Source organism: Diabrotica virgifera, chromosome 8 (assembly GCF_917563875.1).
Source record: "Diabrotica virgifera virgifera chromosome 8, PGI_DIABVI_V3a".
Lineage (NCBI taxonomy): Eukaryota > Metazoa > Arthropoda > Insecta > Coleoptera > Chrysomelidae > Diabrotica > Diabrotica virgifera.
Window position 1 is genome coordinate 105,280,609 of NC_065450.1, and position 22,001 is coordinate 105,302,609.

At 32.4% G+C, this 22,001-nt stretch overlaps 1 protein-coding gene across 1 annotated transcript; it reads right to left on the minus strand.

Moving 5' to 3' along the window:
- Positions 1–13,890: 13,890 nt before the first annotated feature.
- On the minus strand, positions 13,891–18,637 carry LOC126889669 (uncharacterized). The gene is made up of 3 exons (XM_050658189.1): positions 18,144–18,637; positions 17,253–17,622; positions 13,891–14,423 (listed from the first exon to the last, which is right to left on the minus strand). The coding sequence occupies exons 1-2, from the start codon at positions 18,332–18,334 to the stop codon at positions 17,409–17,411; spliced, it is 405 nt and encodes a 134-aa protein (XP_050514146.1). The 5' UTR covers positions 18,335–18,637; the 3' UTR covers positions 13,891–14,423; positions 17,253–17,408.
- Positions 18,638–22,001: the final 3,364 nt, after the last annotated feature.

Consider the following 22,001-nt stretch of genomic DNA (forward strand, 5'->3'; position numbering starts at 1 on the left):
CAAAGCTTTCATTGTCGTTGATTTTGAGTCGCAAAACGTTCTCGTAAGACTGTGTACAATATTTTTGGAGTCGAGTTGACTACGAGAGAATCGAGGTAAGTTTATGTTTAACCTTTATAAAATAAGTCTGGCTACTTGGTTTATGCCAAAGCCAATTATAAATAAAAAATAACCTTTATAAGCACTACATATTAAGTAAGTCTTCATTTTTAACAAATTTTAAATACCAAAATTCTATTAATCCTACATTGTTAAAATTTCCGGTTTTACTCTGTATAATAAACGGTACACGACAATTAGACCGAAATCATTAGACCGAAAACAGTAGACCGAACTCATTAGACCGAAAAGCACTTTACCGAAACCTCACTAGACCGAAGCGCATTAGACCGAAATGGTACATAAATTAAAAAAGATTGCAGTCAATTATGCTAAGATTTTGTATATCTGTCTTTTTGTTTATTGTATTTTTTTTTTGTACTATTTTATATATAGACTGTGTAGATTGTTACACTGTACAGTCTGATATTGTCCTTTTCATGAGCATTTTTCAGTGCGTAACAAATGATAGGAAAAAGGGTAAGTCCGTGATAATACACATTTATGACATTTATTCTAACATGACATTTTAGTTAAATCTGACAGTTGTCACATTTTATTTTCAATTTGGAATAAAAACAAATCAAATGTGTTTCTTGCATTTATAAAATGGTATTTTCTTTGATTTGTATAGTCTTATAAATTATACAGATTATATTTGTAATATTATTATCTAATTAAAAAAAAATATTATTTTTATTATGGCGCCATCTATCGACAACTAGAATAACTATAATAAATGTTGTAAATGTCTCTAATCACGGACGTGCCTTTTTTCTGTCACATACAATTTAATGCGTTAGAAAGAAATCGAAAAACTGTGACGCACTGAATGATGATCATGAGAAAAAGAATATGAAAAAATTTTCATCCGTTAAACAAATTAGTGAAGGTAAAAATAAATTAAGGGTAGAGTGACGTTAAAACCATTTTAACTGTTTATAATAACCATCCAAATAACATTTAGTTGTAATTACATTAGTCTTATCTCTTTTACTGTGACAAGTAAAAAGAACTGCTTTTCGGTCTTCTGCTGTTCGGTCTAGGTTTCGGTAAAGTGCTTTTCGGTCTAATGAGTTCGGTCTACTGCTTTCGGTCTAATGATTTCGGTCTCTTTACAGTACACCATAATAAACATGTTTTTAAGTTTTTGTCTTGAATTTTTAATTTTTTTCACTTTCCGTTGGTTCGGATTTGCCGAACGTTCGGATTAGCGGGGTTCGGATTTGCGGGGTTCTACTGTACCTACCAATGTTGCACATTCCTTGCACACATCCTGTGTGGGTCCATTGTAATTTAGGTAAAGAGAAAATGAAAAGAATTACGATCAATTTATTCTACCATGGACAATCGGTTTCGCTTACTATAATTTACGTATCCTCAGGTCTCCGGCACGGCAAAAGTAATTTCTTCTTCTTGTTTAAGTGTCATGTCCGCGACGAAGGTCGGAAATTATCATAGCTATTCGGACCTTAAAGACGATTGCTCTGAAGAGCTCACTTGTGGCCACGCCACAGTCGCTCGTCTGGAATGACACGTTTAATTTACATAAGAATTTACGGCTAATCATCGGAAACTACTTTGTGGCGCCACAGAGTAGTACTGCAGATTGGTTCGTCTGTTTCTTCGCTACGTCTCGCTAAGTTTCTCTTTCTTTGGATCTTTCCCTGCATAATCATTTGAAGCAGGTTGTATCTCTCACCACGTGTAAAAAGTGTGTATGTGTATTTCGTGTTTGAGCGTGTGCATGTGTTTATTTGTGTGTATGTCTTGTTCAATTAACAAATGTACAGTTAATATGATAGCTGTCATTTGCTATGTCATTTTCTCAGTTGATTCCGGGGCCAATTGCATCTTTAATCCCGTTTCAAGTAGCTATTGTCGATGCACACTAGCCCAGGGAACTGACGGCCTATTGTGCCCTCAGAAGCACAGTAAATGGCTCGTATTATTTTTAGAAATAAAACTGTCGTTGTTGGTGTTTCGAGCTTAGAAGGCCAGTATCTTACCGCTGAACTACGACCGTCCACACATATTCATTTATATTATCATGTGCGGAGTATTCAGACTGATAGTATCAGATCGGTACGGTTTCCTATTGTTTATATTTTCACGGTTTTCGTTTGTTCACACATTAATAGCTTCTCTACACGTAAGTAGTCTTTGCAGCTATCCATTAAAATTCCATTTGAGTTAGTATATTTTTATCTTTAGAAATTATATCTACAGCTGTATTGTTTTTTTCTTCGAAGACACTAGTTTCAAATTGGTCATTTTGCTATTTTTATGAATTCATTGTCACTTTTTTTAGGCCTACGGTTAGTTCTTAGTACGGTAAAAAGGGGCTCTAGAAAGGGCTAAGACACTATAAAACCGGATATACATACATAATACATATATATTTTAAAGTTTTAGTTTTTATATATAGGTATCAGTGGCGAATCCAAGGGGGTGTCACGGGGGGTCATGACCCCCTCCCCCAGACAAAAATAAATATTAATTCAATAATCCTAAAAAAAACCGAGAGCCGTCAAACAAAAAAAATTTAAGCCCATCTAAAAAATATATAAAAACCCACTTATCCTACGGGTGGTAAGACTAAGTGACCTTGCATAAAAAAGAAGTACTCCCCTCCCCCCCAAAAATTTTGGATCCGCCACTGATGGTATTTATAGGTTTGAAATTTTGCTAAATCCATGTTTTTTGATCCAGAACTAATAAATGTCTAAATAACTTTAATAACTTTTATATTGCCTGAATATCATCAATTTATCAGGTTTTTTTAAGTGTTGTTGTGTTAAGTTGATACCTATATTAAACTTATTTTTGGGTTTTTTATTTAACTTTAAAATTAACATAGCTCAAAAAATCATATTACTATCTACTTACATGAAATACAAAATAATACATGGTTTGGTATACCTAAGTATTTTTAGGCGAAGCAATAAAGTACTAAAATCGGTCTTACCTCCGAAAAAGAAACGACAAGACGGATCTTAATAATTCTTTTTGCATTCGATTCGTGAATGCGCCAGGAAACTTTGTGACCCATAGCCATGAGATAATATTGAAAAACTGCATACAAAATAGTATATTGTACAACAAGAGAGAAAAAAGACATATTTCTCACGAGCGCAGAAGTTTGTTGGCACGAGCCGAAGTACGAGGCGAGTGCCACAAATCAAGCGAGGGAGAAATATGTCGTTTTCTCACGTGTTGTACACTGTACTTTTTCTATGGATGCGTTTTTGTCAAGAGTTCAATCTTCAAAATTAAATAATTTAGGTGCGTTTATGTAAATTATATGCCAAAATTGAAATAAAATACATATTCACATATGTAGGTATTTAATATTCTTAATATTTATATACTTTTATTTATTTAAAATTATAGTTACCAGTTATATTTGAAAGGTAATTCCTGGTAAGTTTTGATTTGACACATTTTATTTGACAAAAATATTTGTGTTTGTATTGTTCATGTTACCATGGAAACCACGATTCTACGAAAAAATATTTCTCACTTTATGGCCGACTTTTCTCACAGCCTGAGAAATTGTTCGCTTTGAATGTATGTAAGTAGTGAGAGAAGTTGCACATTGTATAGTATCCATAGAAAAAATGCATTCTTAAAGTGCATCTTAAAAAGATATAAAAAAAATTCAGAACTCGTAAATTATGGGCGGAAATTGGTTCAACTTTGTTACTCGGGGGTTTTTGGGGTCGCTGAAAACGAATATGATGTTATAAGTAATCTCCAGAGTACCAAGTACCTAGAGTACCTACTGTTTGCCTCGTCTTATGGAGTTTTCGGCAAATTTATCAAAAAATTAGTCAAAAATCATTACTCGTGGGTTTTTGGGGTCGCTAACGACGAATATGACATCGGAAGTGATATCCGTAGTACCTGGTGTCCAGGGTACCTACTGTTTACCTCGTCTTGTGGGGTTTTCGGCAAAAAATTTATTAAAAAATTAGCCAAAAATCATTACTCGGGGGGTTTTTGGGGTCGCTAACGACGAATATGACATCGGAAGTGATCTCCGGAGTACCTGGTGCCCGGGGTACCTACTGTTTACCTCGTCTTCTGGAGTTTTCGGCAAATTCATTAAAAAAATAGTAAAAAATCATTACTTAAGGGTTTTTGGGTGGCTGACGACGAATATGACATCGGAATTGATCTACGGAGTACCTGGTGCCCAGGGTACCTACTCATTACCTCATCTTCTGAAGTTTTCGGCAAATTCATTAAAAAATTAGTCAAAAATCTTTACTCGGGGGTTTTTGGGGTCGCTAACGACGTATATGACATCGGAAGTAATCTCTGTAGTACCTGGTGCCCAGGGTACCTACTGTTTACCTCGTCTTGTGGAGTTTTCGGTAAAAAATTTATTAAAAAATTAGCCAAAAATCATTACTTGAGGGTTTTTGGGGTCGCTTATGACGAATATGATATCGGAAGTGATTCCGGAGTACCTGGTGCCCGGGGTACCTACTGTTTTCCTCATATTCTGAAGTTTTCGGCAAATTCATTAAAAATAGTAAAAAATCATTACTAGGGGGTTTTTCGGTCGCTGACGACGAATATGACATCGGAATTGATCTGCGGAGTACCTGGTGCCCAGGGTACCTACTCTTTACCTCGTCTTCTGAAGTTTTCGGCAAATTCGTTAAAAAATTAGTCAAAAATCATTAGTCACGAGATAAACAGTAGTTACCCTGGGCACCAGGTACTGCGGAGATCACTTCCGATGTCATATTCTTCGTCAGCGACCCCAAAAAACCCCTAAGTAATGATTTTGCCCAAAAACTCCAGAAGACTAGGTAAACAGTAGGTACCATGGGCACCAGGTATTCTGGAGATCAATTTAGATGTCATATTCGTCGTAAGCGACCCCAAAAACCCCCGAGTAATGATTTTTGACTAATTTTTTAATAAATTTTTTGCCGAAATCTCCACAAGACGAGGTAAACAGTTGGTACCCTGGGAGCCAGGTATTCTGGAGATTACTTGCGATGTCATATTCGTCGTTAGCGATCCCAAAAACCCCGAGTAATGATTTTTGACTAATTTTTGACAAAAACTCATTAGTAACAAAATTGAACTTATTTCCGCCGATAATTGACGAGTTCTGAATTTTTTTATTGTCTGTTTGAGATGCACTTAAAGAATGCATTTTTTGTATGCAGTTTTTCAATATTATCTCATGGCTACTGGTCACAAAGTTTCCTGGTGCATTCACGAATCGAATGCAAAAAGAATTATTAAGATCCGTCTTTTCGTCTTTTTTTTTTTCGAAAGTTCAATGCTTTATTGCTTCAACTATTTTGCCTTATCTCATATTCTGTTCTTAAATGAATTTTCTGTTACTTCCTACGTCGAATAAAGAAATTACTAATAGGCTTAACGCTTAAACGATATATTTATACAACGTCTCTTAGTACGGAACAATGACCGTATTTTTCAACGCCAACGAGAGTAGGAAGGTCAAGACCATGACGACACGAAAAAGAACCGAATTTCAGTTTACTCTGTCCTACATACGCCCCAAACAATTTACCGCTTATGTTTTTCTTTTATTATTAGCTATTTGCTACAAATTACATTACAGTTATTACAGAAAATAATGTCCTCGATAATGTTCTTAGAATTATACAGGAAGTAGTGAAAGAGGCTGAAGGAAAGTTTTGTTAAACGTAATAGTATAATTATTTTGTTTTATTATAGGTTTTCATCAATAAGAAAATGATTTGGAACAAAACATGATTATTGATAGTAACATTAATTGTAAAAATAGTTTTTAATCGTCATAATATAACCATATTATGTTAGAAGCGAAAATTTATTTTTAATTATCGATTTTATTTATATAGCATAAAAATATTATTTCAGTCAATGAAAAAATATAGAAATTCAATTCAATTAAATTCAATTCACTCTAAAACTCTGGAGGTACTATATTCAAAATTAAATAAAAATCCTTTTCCTCGCATAAATTCTGGCTCCTTTTTAGGTCTGCAGTCTTTGCTCTCATTTCTTCAATAATCTTCCCTCTTTTTTGTGCAATTTCGTTTATTCTTTTTATCCATGTTTGCCTTGGTCTCTCTTTTTCTTTTCTTTGTTCCCGTTTCTTCTCTTCTCTTTGATCCTCTTATTTAAATTGTTTTGGTTGTCCTCATTATATATGTCGATACCAGCCTAACCCTTGCCTCTCAACTTTAGCCAGTAAAGGTTCTTGATTTAGCCATTGTCTAATTTTCTCATTTTGTATATATCCATTTTGGTCTGTCCAGAGACCGTTTTAAGATATTTCATTTCCATGGCCGTTATTTTTGTTTTGTGTTTTTTTGCAACCGATCCGTTAAATTCCTGTCAGTGTTCTTAATTTTTAATGTTTAACTAGTAGGTACGTTCGTTAACGGTAAAATATTGCAAAACCTCTACATTTTAAAGAACCGCTTGTATTTACATGAAATTTGGCAGACACATAACTAAAAAGTCAAAGAAAAAAGTGATATTGTACGGATGTGTGCTTTTGCCCTGGGTGAAAAAATTTGCGTCCAAATATAGTCCGAAAATGAATAAATTGAAATTGCACAAAAGTTTGCTATTGAATAAACTTAAAAACAACCTGCTAGTTTTCACAATCATAAACTTGTCAGGATGACACGTTCCACAATTAAAATCACGTTCAACAATTAAAACTTCCCCTGTTCCAGTATTCCCATACATCAAAATTTGTCCGACTAGACACCGTTCATTTATTAACACATTTTCAGCTTGCTATTAATCAACTTTTTTTGGTACGCGGGATCCAGGCCTATTATAGTAGGGGAGAAAAGTATGCTGAATTTGCAGTTACTCGAGCGTTATGGGGACCTATTGGGTTGTGAAGAGTAGGTCTCAAAACCAAAAAAAGTTAAGTTAAGATTTCCATAAAGTGGGGGACTTTATTTTTTTTAATTTAATTTTCCATTTACAACAATCGATATTTGCGATTATAGGGCCCATCTATCCATAATTCGAAATGATGTCTTGAATAAAAGTTACTTATTTTTACGTAAGGAATCCAAATCTAAAATAAAAAATGGGGCTCATATTTAAGATTTTAAAGTAACCCCCCACCCCACCTCTGTGGGAGTCGTGTTTATTGTCATTCGATAGAATTTTCAAAAATATTGAATACGATTATTTTTCAATTTTTCAATCTAATGTTCATTTCGCGAAATATCGCGGGGTTCGTATTTTAAATTTACCCTTCACCTCTCTCCGTGGGGGGCGGGCGTCGTGTTTGGTATTATTCGATAGATTTTTGAAAAATATTGAACACTTATTTTTTAGTTTTTCGATCTGACGTTTATTCCGCGAAGTATTCGCTTTTTTTTTGTGAAACTTTGTGACTCACCCATTTCCTTACGCCCCGCTCAAATCGTCAGATATTTTAAATATACACTGTTTTGCATGTACTTAACTTACCTTGTCTTAATCTGATGATTTCGAGTTTTTCTAAGGATAGATTTTTTTTCGTACCCTCCTTAACGAACTCGACGCGCTCGAGTAACTGCAAAAATCCCCGCTTGGGCTCGCCTACCATTATATTTAACATGAACATTATTGCTGTTTAGTATCGTCACATCAATTAATGTTATTTATTTTTTAATTACTGTATTAACTAGTATGAGATCTGGTCTATTATGTGCCACTGGTAGGTCTGTGAGCACTGTGTTGTCCAAATAAAACTACTTGTAGTTGGTCATTCTCAAGCATAAGCTTACGAACGTATTGCTAATATGGGAGGTGGTTGCTTTAGAGAAGTCCCAGTTTAGTAACTATCTCATGATGAAGGATTCTTCCTACTTAACATGCCGTTCCTTATATTCAGTTGTAGCAAATGCCTGGCAACCTCCGATAAGATATTAGATAGTCTCTTGGGCTTGATATCCATATGAGTATTTGTCGTTTTGGACATGAGGGTATTTGGTGATATATTTCAGGTAATTTTTGGTTGACATAACCTGATCCCGAATAGCGAGTATGAAGCCTCCTGTTTCAAGGAATATCTTCCCTGATATCAGTCAATAGTTCGAAGCTATGTCGTCGACAGAGTCTTGGGTAATTTCTTTAGAATATTGGTTATTGCGGACTTCTGGTTTTTTCAATGTAAGTCGAGTTATATCAATTATTGCGCAGATCGTGCTATTAAAAGTAGATGTCTCAGCCTGCATCTGAAAATAAGTTCTTAAGTTAGGAACCTGCTTTTCTAATTGCTGATCTACGAGTATATCCATACGTCGGTCGCTAGCCTTCCTGCTTAATACCGTGGTAATGTCGTTCTTTCTGCTGCACTATGAGGATGCTGTTTTTGTTTTGTGAGGTGTGTTTGTACTTTTTGCTGAAGATTTTTTATATCCGTTTTAGTCCACCTAACAATGTCAAGTGAATAGCTACGCGCAGACTGCAAAACATGCGAAAGTCTAGAGTTGCTTAAACACATTTTTGCTGTTAAGATTTGAACGAAGCAACTGATTTACCCCTCGAAATCTTAACTCGATTTTCATTAATTTGCTTGTGGACGATTTTCCGTGCTTGCGAGAGTATGTTTTATAAATATTCTAACATTTTTACCAGTGGCCTCGATGTTTTATAGGAAGCTATTATTATTATTATAATTATTACCTATTTGGTTGGATTATTATCCAATCCAAATCATATTAGATAATAAACACACTTATTATTACGTACAGTTCATTAAACCTCTACCTATCAATATTTTTATTGTGTTGTCTTAATTACAAAAATTACTTCTAATTTAAACAATTCCTTCTTTTTATTCAATTTTCAAAGCCCACGACGTTACAGCTGATCAAAAATAATCGTACATGTACAATAGGGCTTTTCATTCACAGTCATTTGTTTCGAGCTTCTGTCATGTGTCACATAATATTAATATATCTACGTCATACGTTATTGGTATATATCAATGATACAAACCAAAGACGTATGACTTAGATATATTAATATTATGTGACACATGACAGAAGCTCGAAACAAATGACAATCGATGAAAAGCCCTATAATAAACGGAGTGGTATCGTAGCATGTCTAATTTGGAGCATCAAATTTATGTGATAGTAAACGTTGAACTACCTCCTACATTTAATAGCCCAATAAAATAAAACCAAAATGTAATTCCGTACAGATTGGAATAAATTTTTTATTAAAGTTTAGGTCAAAACAAAAGATATTTTCAAGAAAGTATATGATTCATATGAGGGGATCATTGTTTAAATAATTAAAAATTGCTAATTTTTGCAAAAAATTTACTTTTTTAACTGCTGCGGCAATACTTGTTTTTATTAAGGATTTTTCAATTTTTTTCTGCAAATATGAAGAAGCAGTTTTTATATGAGTCTTACTAAATTAAATTTGACCCTTAATTTATTTATATAATTGTAAATCAAAATTGAAAAACAAATTTCCAAAAAAAAATTATTTGCAATATAAATAAGCACTATAAAATATTTTGTTTTGGAGAAAAAGTTGCGCTATGATAGCACTATAAATTGACAACAAAATTGGTTGATAAATATTGAGTAGTTTATGAGGTATTTAATTTGTTTATAAAAAATTACCATTTTTTCAATTGCAAAAACGCGGTTGTTGCCGATAGAGTATACAAGTTTTAAAGGTCTCATTTTGTTTGTTTTTATGTGTATTTTCGACAAATATATTGACAAACTAAAATTTTAATTAAACACCACTTCAAAATGACGTTTGAAAATTGGTGTAACTTGTTTAAAACTTGTTTTTTTAATAATATCACCGGGATTAAAAATTTTGAAATTATTTTTCCATATTGGTGTTCCTGGTAGTTTTGGACACACAAAAGAAAAAAATTTTCTAGATCCATTTTTTGCCGAAATAGCTTTTCCAAGTTAAAAAATTTATAATTTGTCTATTTATCAATATTAACATTTTAAAGTGCGTGAGTACATCTACCAACCATACTACTTGATAATGTCATTTACACATAAAGTTAAAACTTAAGAATATTTTAAAAAATAATGATTTTCGTAGCGACCTTAACTGAAAACTTTTTGCATGAAGAGCAGTAGTACTTTTTAATAATGGACCAATTTCAATGTTTCTTTTTAGTTTATGGTAGTACCTATATAAAAATAGTACATCTAAATGACACTTTTAACAATAAATATTCGTCAATTTGTTATAAACAGTTTTTTTTAATTTTTTTTCTCTATTTAGGTGTTATAATTAAAAGTTGACACAAAAGATTTTTATATGAAAAATAATACTGAATTAGCATTAAAATTTGTTAAAGGCTTTTTTCTTTGTACTTTGTATTAAAATATATATGTATTTTACAATTAATTTTATAATCTTTTTAACAGGTAATACACTAATAATTGTGTATATATTTGTTAATTTTTATTCACTTATATACATAATATATTTATATAGATGTTGTCCTCCATTATTTTTATATATTTAATTTTGTAGGAATTCACATTATTTTTGCGAGATTTTGCCAATCATTTGTACAAAGAACAAAGTTTTTGTGATTCTTTAACGAAATTTTACTATCTTGTTAAATGTTTAAAATAAAAATTTGTTTTAATGCTCTTTTGTGATTATCTTTGGTGCCAAGTGTTATTTATCACAATACTAGACAAAAAAATTTTTTGAAAAAAAAATTGTTTATAACTAGTTAATGATAATTTGTGGCAAAATGGGTCATGCAGATGTTATTATTTTTATATGCTACCCCAAATTAATAGAAAATATTGAAATTGGCCCATAATTAACGGAGATATTGGAAACTACTCCTCCGCCAATTTTCAATCAAAATTTTTCATTTAAGGTGCTACGAATATCATCATTTTTTAACATATTCTACAATTTTTATTATGTTTATAAATGACATTGTTAAGTATTAAGGTTAATAGATGTACTCACGTACTTTTAAATGTCAATATTGATAAATAAACAAATTATGAATTCTTAAACTGGGAAAAGCTATCTCGGCCAACAATTATTCTAGAAAATTTTTATTTTTTTGTGGATATGTCAAAAATTAAATAGAATACGAATATCGAAAAATAATTTAGAAAATTTTAATCCCGGCGATGTTATTAAAAAATAATTTAAAAACAAATTATACCAATTTTCAAACGCCATTATGGAGGGGTGTTTAATTGAAATTTTGATTTGTCAATACATTTATCGAAAATATACATCAAAGCTAAACAAATGAGACCTTAAAAACTTGTATACTCCATAGGCAACAACCGCGTTTTTGCAATTGAAAAAATTGTAATTTTTTATAAAAAAATTAAATATCTCATAAAATACTCAATATTTGTGATATTATAGCGCAACTTTTTCTGCAAAACAAAGTATTTTATAGCGCCTATTTATACTGCAAATAATATTTTTTTGGAAATTTGTTTTGTAATATTGATTTACAATTATTTAAATAAATTATGGGTCAAATTTAATTTAGCGAGTCTCATATAAAAGACTGTTTCTTAAGCTTTGCAGAAAAAAATTGTAAAACCTTAATAAAAACATTAAACTACCGCAGCAGTTAAAAAAGTAAATTTTGTGCAAAAATTACCAATTTTTAATTATTTAAACAATGATCCCCTCATATGAATCATATACTTTCTTGAAAATATCTTTTGTTTGGACCTAAACTTTGATAAAAAATTTATTCCAACCTGTACGGTATTACATTTTGATATACATGTATTGTAATTTTATTTGATCGGTCTATAATAATTGATATGCCTCATTCTGGTGGCCTTGGTTGAAGTATGAGAAAAGGGTGAGTAAAGGCTATAGCGGGATAAAATGGTAAAATCTGCACTCGGCTGGATTTTTACTTGGGATAGGGCAATCGAAAGTACATCTAGAAACCCCTTAACCAAATTTTAAGCTCCCTACGTGGCCCCAGGTGTCCCCTATCGCAAAAAATGTGTTTTTCCGAAAAATCTTTTTTTGAGCGATCCTTTGCTTTAAAAACTGTGAAAAAATTTGTCAATGTACATTGTTATGCCGAAACACATACTGATTTTTTCAGATTTTTTGGATCAAAATTGAGCTTAGCAAAAATTTTTGAATATTTCAAAATTTTTTTAGGTTATGTAGATAATTTTTGGCTAGCTGCAAAATAATTATTTTTATTGTTTTTTTCCAGTCTTTTGAATGGCGGGGATAGATTTTCTATTTTTTCACCGGAAGTTCCTCAAAATTCGAAAAAAAAAACCATTTTTAGTGTCCCCCTCATATTTTTAGCGTTTAAAGCGATCCATTGCTTTAAAAAATCTGAAAAAAATTATGAACATATATTGTTATGCTCAAAAGCATCCCGATTTTTTCAGATTTTTTCTATTAAAATTGTGCCCAAGAAAATTTTTTGAATTTTTCAAAAAAAAATTAGGTTAGGTATGTGAGTAATTTTTGGCAAACTTCGAAATAATTATATTTTCGTAATTTTTTTTCGTTCTTTGGAATGACGCGGTTAGATTTGCCATTTTCTTTCCGGAATTTCCCTACAACTCTAAAAATAAAAAAAAAAAAAGGTTTTGATATCTCCCCCTCCCCACATTTCTAGCACATAAACTGCATGTCAATTAACTGCATGTCAATAAATAACAATTTTTGATATTTTGTTTGTTATTTTTAACGATATGATCAGGTTTGCCATTTTCAGACCAAAACATGCTCAAAATACAACAAACGCTCTTTTTTTCATATTTAAATAACGATTTTTGCTCCCCCCTTTATTCAAGTGGTGACTATCATTTAAATATTATATTTTATGCAGTAAATTAATATATATATATATATATATATATATATATATATATATATATATATATATACAGGGTGGTGAATCGAAAAACGGGCCATAGGAAACTCAATGTAAAATTTTAAACTGTTGAATTCCTGCTTCCCTAATTATGTTACATCAAAAGTCATGAGAAGTTATTTGTAGAGGATTGAAATCTGTATTAAAAACAGAAGTTACAATTGTTCTACGATTTAAACACATTCCAAAATTTTGAAAAATATAATGTATTTACCGCAGTAGGTATATGTGGGCATGTTAGGCCACACGTTACTATTTAACTGACAGTGAGCACACTATTGACTGAAGAAAATATCTTTATTATTAATACTTTCTCCTTAACTGAGGGTATCTGATCAACTTTATTGTGTTTTAAACAATAAATGATAAAATAAATAAAGAAATTGACAGTTCAAATTGTTAATATAATAAACTCATTGTCACCGAATGCAATCTTATACACATTATTGCACTGTGTGTGGCGTAACTTTGGCGTATTTCTCTGAAAATTGTATTATATTTTTACAAAATTTTGAATAATTATTGTTCGTAGAACAATATTAACAGTTGTTTTCAATACAGATTTCAATTCTCTACAAATAGTTTCTTATGACTTTCGATGTAAAATAATTAGGGAAGCAGGAATTCAACAGTTTAGAATTTTACATTGAGTTTCCTATGGCCCGTGTTCCAATTCACCACCCGGTATATATATATATATATATATATATATATATATATATATATATATATATATATATATATATACGCATTACTCTATTAATACCAAGCCCACTATATTAGTCAGACAACCGGAAGCCCACCCTTAATACGCCCGATAGAGGAGTGTATTTTATGTAGTTATATAGGAAATTCTAAAGTTAGTAAAGGCAACATTTGAGGGGTAAGTTATTTTAATACACAAATAGTAGATATATGGTTTAGGTCTTTCGAAGCCCAAACATTTGAAGGTAATACGAAGCCAATTGTATAAAATGTTTATATTTACCAGACTATATGAAGCCCGACAGGGTTGTCAGATTTCTCAACTTTCACTATTTTATATTGCGTACCTGATCATATTTAAAAATGATCTTTTCGTACAAAAATCGGATTTGTTTAGGTTTAAACATTTTTGAAAATAAAATATATATTATTTAAAAGTAATTTATTGGAACTAAAAATAATCTATTACGAGTAGGTGGTTCAGTAAAAATAAAAATAAGCAATCACTTCCTTTCACGGAATGTACCTATTATACACATAATATGTTTTTATTCGGACCCAGTCCTTATTTTCGAACACGTGTGGATGTAGTTTCAGTAGTTCGTCACATTCATGTTTCCGAGGGGTAATTTTTTTTCAATATGTTTTTCAAAGTACTGAAGTAAAACTTGTTTTTCATTATCTGACCATTTGGCTCTGAATCTCTGGATGGATTTCGTGGATGATTCTAAAAACGTCAAAACGTTAAAAAAATACAAAAAAAATCACGTATGAATATATTTTAACTAAATATTTTAATATCTAATATTATTATTTCATATTTTTTCCAGGGACGGATCCACAGGAATAATCCAAATTTTAAGCGCAGAAAAGTAAAGTGGTCGATTAAAAAGTTATGACCTATATTATGATATGACTATATGACCTATATAACTTCTCAGCCAGATCTTACTTTAACCTCTGATGTTAATCTTTTACCTAATATTTCGGTTACATCTCCAATTGGAAAGTCGGACCACGCAGTTATTTCAACTTCCATACAGATCCTCAAGTCGGAAATATTACAAAATAATATGCTAATGACATATAAAAGAATAAACTATCATCATGTAAACTTAGATGTATCTACTGCAGATTGGGCAGATATGTTGAATGGTAAGGATGTTAACAAACAGTGGGAAATTTTTGAAAATTTTCTGAATGAATCCATGCGCACGAACTCTCATTATGTGCAACGTAGATGTAATCCTAATAAGCCATGGATAAGTGCAGAAATATTTGAAATGATAAAATTTAAAAAGTCATTATGGAAAAAGTATTTACGAAGTAAAACGAATGCTGACTACCTCAATCATCGAACTTTTTCTAATAACTTAACATCAACTATTTTTAAATCTAAACAAAATTTTGAAAACCAACTGTCCTCAAATAAGAACAAAAAACCTCTTTATAAATATGTCAGAAATTCTATTTTATCTAAAGTTTCGTTACCTATTTTAAAAACCGAAACAGGCGAACCAACCTCAGTGAAAATGGAAGTTGCTACTATTTTTGCCAAAAAATTTCAAGAAGTGTTTACAATCGAGGAGGCTCTTCCGAATACTTTACGTGTTGTTTCTACAAGAAGTAACTACGATATTAGTGACATAGACTTTGATCCAGAGATTCTTAAACAAAAAATTTTGTGTTTAAAATCCTTTTCCGCTCCCGGATTAGACGGTTTCGCCGCAATTTTATTTAAGAAGTGTGCAAACTCGATTATCCATCCGTTAAGTTTTATAATGAAAACCTCATTTTTGTCACACACTTTACCTGATGGCTGGAAAATCTCTAGTGTTACTCCAATTTATAAAAAAGGTGACAAGTTAGATCCTGACAATTATAGACCAATTAGTCTAACATCCATTGCGGCTAAATTGATGGAATCAGTTATTCGCGAATCGGTTATGAACTTTCTCTTAAACAATAATAGAATTCCTATTTCCCAGCACGGTTTTGTACCTGGAAGATCGGTAGTTACTAATATGTTAACATGTGTTAATGACTGGTCTCTTTGTTTGGACAGTAATCAACCTGTTGATATTATATATTTAGACTTTGCTAAGGCTTTTGATCGAGTTCCTCATAAGAGACTACTATTTAAGCTTGAACATAACGGTATTAGAGGAAACTTACTTGAGTGGATTAAAGGATTTTTAATAAACCGTAAATTTTGTGTACGCGTTGGTGACTGTTATTCCTCAATGTTTAGTGTATACAGTGGCGTTCCGCAGGGTTCAGTGTTGGGGCCGATTTTGTTCCTAGTGTACGTTGCTGATCTGCCAATTCACCTTAAAAGTAACATGTCGCTTTTCGCTGATGACACAAAGTTATATGCAAATCCCTTTTCTGGTTACAATCAATTACAGACCGACCTTCAAGAGGTTGCTAAGTGGGTAGACGATTGGTGCTTGCAATTAAACACATCCAAGTGTGCAGTTCTACATTTAGGTAAAAACAATCCAAGGAATCGGTATGTACTTTCAAATGTTTCTCTAAAAACTGTTTCGCAGCAAAAAGACTTGGGTGTACTTGTGACGGAAACATTATCTTGGTCTGAACATATCCAGTCGGTATGCAATAAAGCTAGAACATCAGTTTACTTATTATCTAAGACTTTCTCTAAGATATCGCCAAAAAATTTTGTTGCTCTCTTTAGTGTATATGTAAGACCTATTTTAGAGTTTGCCGGACCCGTGTGGAATGTCGACTGGCAAAGGGATTCTGATCGACTTGAATCTGTGCAAAGATGGGCAACAAGAATTCCTTATGGCCGTCGTCGTCCTTCCTACGAAGAACGGTTAACCTACTTAAATTATCCTACATTTATGGACCGACGACTTCGTGGGGATTTAATAATTGCTTATAGAGCGTTACAGGGAAGGTTTGGGATAGATCTATCACATCTTTTCCCTTTGAGTAACGATCTTAGATTGCGGGGTCATCCATACAAATTAGCCAGACAACAGTTTCACAGTAAGTGTCGTGAGAACTCTATATCCAATAGAATATTTTATACCTGGAACTCACTTCCACACGACGTCGTCGGGGCTGTATCTGTAAATTGCTTCAAAAATAAATATGACTCTTTTAGTTCTGTACCACGGGAACAATAATTTTTCGTTTCTTAAATTAAATTAATTTATAAGTCGTATGTAGTCTTAAGTTTAGGTTTCTTTTTGCATAGTTCTTTTTAGTCAAATGGAGCTATATAGGTCCTAGACCTCGGCTCCTTTTTCTTCTTTAATAATAATAATAATAATAATATTCACTTAAAGTTTTATTTTAATATTAAAATTTCTAACCGCCAAAAATATTTTCTATGTTAACCTGGTAATAACGGTGGTAATTTTGAAAAAACAAAAGTAGGGAAAAATCTCAGGTATTCCCGTTTTTTCTTTCTTTTATCTTTTTACTTTTATATTTATTCATTGATAACGTAACTTTAAACAAAATATGGCGGAATATCAAAAAATTTTGTTTTGTGATGATCGTAGACACTTTTACTTATTCATACCTTTAGTTTTTTTTGTTGGTGGTTCTTCACTATTTTCTTCGTTAGATTCGTGAAACGGCCTAGTCGCCTTTTTAAAATAATTTCTTGATAATGTGTTTTCATTATGTTGATCACGTTCCGTTGACTGATGCACATATCTGTCAGAATCTCCAGTATCTAATTCGTCTTCAGGTTTTTTCCCCTTGTAACCCGCTTTAGCATCTTCTGCATAATCGGTTCTTCATCGCCTTCGTATTCAGAGCTATAGTATTCGTTATCATCTATATTGATTTCACTTAATTTTTTTCCTCGGTACCGATTTCCCTTGCCTTTTTCCATAAGTAAAAGAATCTTGGCTACTTTAGCAGTCTGGTAGATATCTTGCGGTAGTCTAAAAGTATTTTATTAATTTTAAAACGATTTAAATGTCTATGTAGATACATGGTTTAGGTATCCATCGAATTTACCTTATCGGAAACAGTGAGAGTCTAATAGAACAATAATTTATTTTAAATACGGATTTATGAAGCATACATTCTAACAACGATTTTCGAATATTAAAGGGGAAATAACGATTTTTCATATATCGCATTCAAATATATCGGAAAGGCTGAAAGAAAATATGCTGGTAAATTTTAAAAAGAAATGTTTATTCATTAAACAAATTTAGACTCAAAACGCGTTTTGCTAAGTTCGGACAAGGAACAATTAAAACCCGGTTTTAACTATTTTTCAAAGAAAGCTTTTTGAAATATTTTGTGTACGAGATACCTTTAAAGTAAACTTTTCGAAACTTAACCATTGTTGCTAATTCTATTACATTATGTATGATATATCATATCAAGCATAAAAAGTTTAAAAAAATCCTAACCAAAATTAACAGTGCATGCATACTCTTAAAGTTGACATTACCTGTTAAACTCGGTATGTGTCTTCTTTGTATGTCCCATAAAAGTGGCGATTTGTTCCATTTCGTCATCATCGAGGGCTAATAATTGCAGAGTCGTGGCAATTTGTTTCCTAAATCTAGTTGATGTCAATATTTCTGGATGTTTGGCTCCACAATTAATAGCTATCTTTCTAATTGTGTTTGCGCCAGACATCCAGCGATCTTCGGAATCAGGATTTGCAAAAAGATATGGATTGGTTTCTGGTACAACATTGGTTTCTTGTCTGACTTTTAGTAAAAGGCTAATGTATTTTTGCGTCTGGATTGAAAATAAAATTGGAACAGGTTTTGAGCCTTTACCTCCAGTTACAACACGCCTATGATTTTTATATATATTCTTTTCAACTTCAGTGAGTGCCTCTGTAAAACTTTCTTGATTAAGTGTATCGTAGTTCCTCCCGTAGGTTTCTACTGTTAAATACTGCACGTCCCCTACTCTTTTACGGTTAAAAATCACCGTCTTACAGTGCCGGTTTAACCTAACTTCGGGCCCTGGGCGCTGAATATTTAGGGGCCCCCTTAATTGTTATTCGTTGCCAGTTTTTTTAACAAGAAAACATGTATTTATTGTAACATACAATATTTTCATTCATACAATATCAATCCATACAATATTTTTTTAAACCAAACAAGAAGAAGAAGAATAGTAAATGTAAAAAATATTCGAAAAAGTACATTCAAAAATATATAAAAAAACAAAACAGAAAAGTTACACAAAACAACACATGACAAACAAAAAAATATATTTTAAAAAATACATATGACAAAGATTAGATGACTTTTTCTTGACTAGGCATTAGTAATCTGTCATATAATACTATCACAATTCAGTTGCTCCAACATTTCCTATAATACAATAGTGATATGTGCCTAGATTTTCTTGACACAAATTTAGCGGTAAATATAATTTTATTCTTTTTAAAGCCGAAAAAGACCGCTCGCCTGACACAGTAGAAGTTGGTATCGTGAAATAAACTTGCAGTAAAGGTAAAATACTTGGAAATGTTGCCTACAATCCTTACATCCTGGATGACACCAAATTTTATAAATTTATTCAACTTTTGGCATGTTATCATCATCACGTAGCGCTACAATCCTGGGTGGGTCCTGGCTGACTGTACAACTTTCTTCCAATTTGTTCGGTCTTCCATCAACCTAGGGTCAAATTGGATGTTCATTTTTCGGAGATCTGCTTGGATGTTATCTCTCCATCGCATTCTGGGACGTCCGAGTGGTCTTTTGCCAGTAGGAATCTCCAGTAAGTCTCTCGTTATGAAGTCTGTGCACGTGGCCTGCCCATCTTAGTCGTTGTGATTTAATTTCTTGGACAATATCGGTGTCAGTGTAGAGTTCTTTTAATTCCAAGTTGGTTCTGATCCTATACTGGTTTGTGTTAATGTCGTGGTGAAGTCCGAAAATTTTTCTAAGTATTTTTCGTTCAAAACGTCTGAGCTTTTCTTCGTTTGATTTGGTCATGGTCCACGTTTCGCAACCATATGTTAGTACAGGTCTGACGATGGATTTATAGATTTTGATCTTGGAACTTCTTGTAAGATTTTTTGATTTTATAAGCTTATCCAGTGCGAATAGACAGCGATTTGCTGATTGGATTCTGTCTTTTATTTCTTTAGTAACATCGTTGTCAGCTGTAATTATGGCCCCAGATACTTAAAACGTTGTGCTCTTTCGAAATTAAAGGTGTTGACCGTCACATTTTGTCCTATCCTGTCTCTTCGTGTCGATCTATTTATACACATATATTTCGTCGTCTCTTCAATAATCCTCAGCCCTACTTCGCTTGTTGCTCCTGCCACCTTGTTGAAAATGGCTTTTGTGGATAAGATGGAGTCTCCAACGAGATCAATGTCATCTGCGTGAGTCCACTATATTATAGGCATGTTATAGAATGAGTAATTTTACTATGCAAATTCTCTTTGGTTTTATCAATATCTTTTTTATATTTCACACATAAGGTATTAATTGACGTCTTGACTGCTTCTTTATTTAGCGTAGAAGAACATCTAACAGCTGATGTAACATCTTTATAGCATTTAATTCTCTTTAAAAGAACTTGAGTAATTATTGTAGCATATAACATTAAATACTTCAATTTCGAATCTTTCTTTCCTCTTGAATTGTTTCACTTTCACCTGCTTCATCGAAAAATGTTTTGCTCTTCTTTGTTCTTTGAAGGTCAGTTGTATAGAATATGTTTGAGATATCCTCGTCTTCGTAAAAAAATACTTTTAGCTTCTAGTTCAATTTCCCTTAACATATTATTTCTTACGTCTTCAACAAATCTCAAAATAGATGTCATTAATTCTACTTCAATTGACACGTTTAAGTCCACAGTTTCTTCACGTTCACGTTTTGCTTGTTGCATTACCTCGTTGCAAAATTTTTGTCCAAATCAGTGTCAACAGAACTGTCTCAAAGGTATCCATTTTATTCTGCAGTGTCTTGGCTTCATTTTTAATTGCTAATTTTTCGTCTCTGTTATTGCTTAACTGGAAAAAATAGATTTGATGAATGATGGATCCCTAGTTTTTAACTAAAGCATTTACAGCGTCAAAAGTGTCTACAAGTTTTGATTTCATTACTTCCAAGAATTCATTACAAATTTAGTGATACAGATAGCTAATTTAACTTTTACATTTATTCGCATTCCGTTGTAAATGTTCAGCTAAAAAGTAGTCAAATTTAGCCTAGTATACAAGACAACTTAAGTAATTTCCTTTATGACGACTTATTAAGTTAAATCCTCATTGTATCTTTGAGAAGCAAGTAATTTGGTAGTGAAAACAACTCTTCTTATGAAGCTTATCCAATAGTCAGCTTCGCGTTCTACTTACTCTTTCAAGGCAGCGTCTATAACTATAACTCCAATTAATGATGATCTTGTTCTTAATGTAACCATGAGTTCGGATGAAATTTACTTTCTTAATGTAACCATAGAGTTCAGATGAAATTTAATTTCTTCGTTTTTTTTTTTTTAACTAAGTTAATGGCACTGGCGTAGCCAAAAGGCCAGTCATGTTAATTTCTTCGTGAGATTTGAGCAAACTATTCAAATGTTTCCAGTGAATCCGTCCAAAATCAGTTAACTATTTTTTCAATTGAAAAAAATTTGCACGGGAAACAATAAACACTTGCGTCGTATATTAGCCAAGCTCTCTATTTTCTTTCCCTTCATTGGGTTTTCCTCTATAAAAGTTGCTTTTATTTAATCTTCTATAATAAGGTTTGTCTCCATCTTGATACATTGTTTTACAGTTTTCTCACTCCTTGGTTTAAAATCACTCTTTGGTTTAAAAGTTCACAGTTTTTAGAAAGTCATCAGTCTTAAAATCAGACCATTTCGAAATCGTAGGTATTTCGTTGTCTTTTTTTTAATTTTGGAAAATATGTAGATTATTTAGCGGACTAAACTTTTTTTATTAAGAAAAGGAACGGGTCTCTACGGGCCCCTCCGGGGCCCGGGCCCCTGGGCGCCCGCCCCAAGCGCCCAGTGCATAAACCGGCACTGCCGTCTTAGCCAAAATACATTCTGTCAATTTTTTATAATTACTTCTAATATTGGTATTTTCCTGAAGTAGTTTAAACGATTCAGCTGATAGCGCATTTAAGTAGTCATTAAAAAGCTTTATACAGGGTGTTTCATTGGGAAACGGAAATACTTTAATGATGAATAGAGGTCACCAAGGCGGTTCTAGGTATACTAAATTGTTTGCCCTACCGACTTTTATATCCGAGTTACAGGGTGTTTTATCGATTTTGCTCATTTCTTTCCTAAGCCATAATTTTAGAACCATCCTGTATAT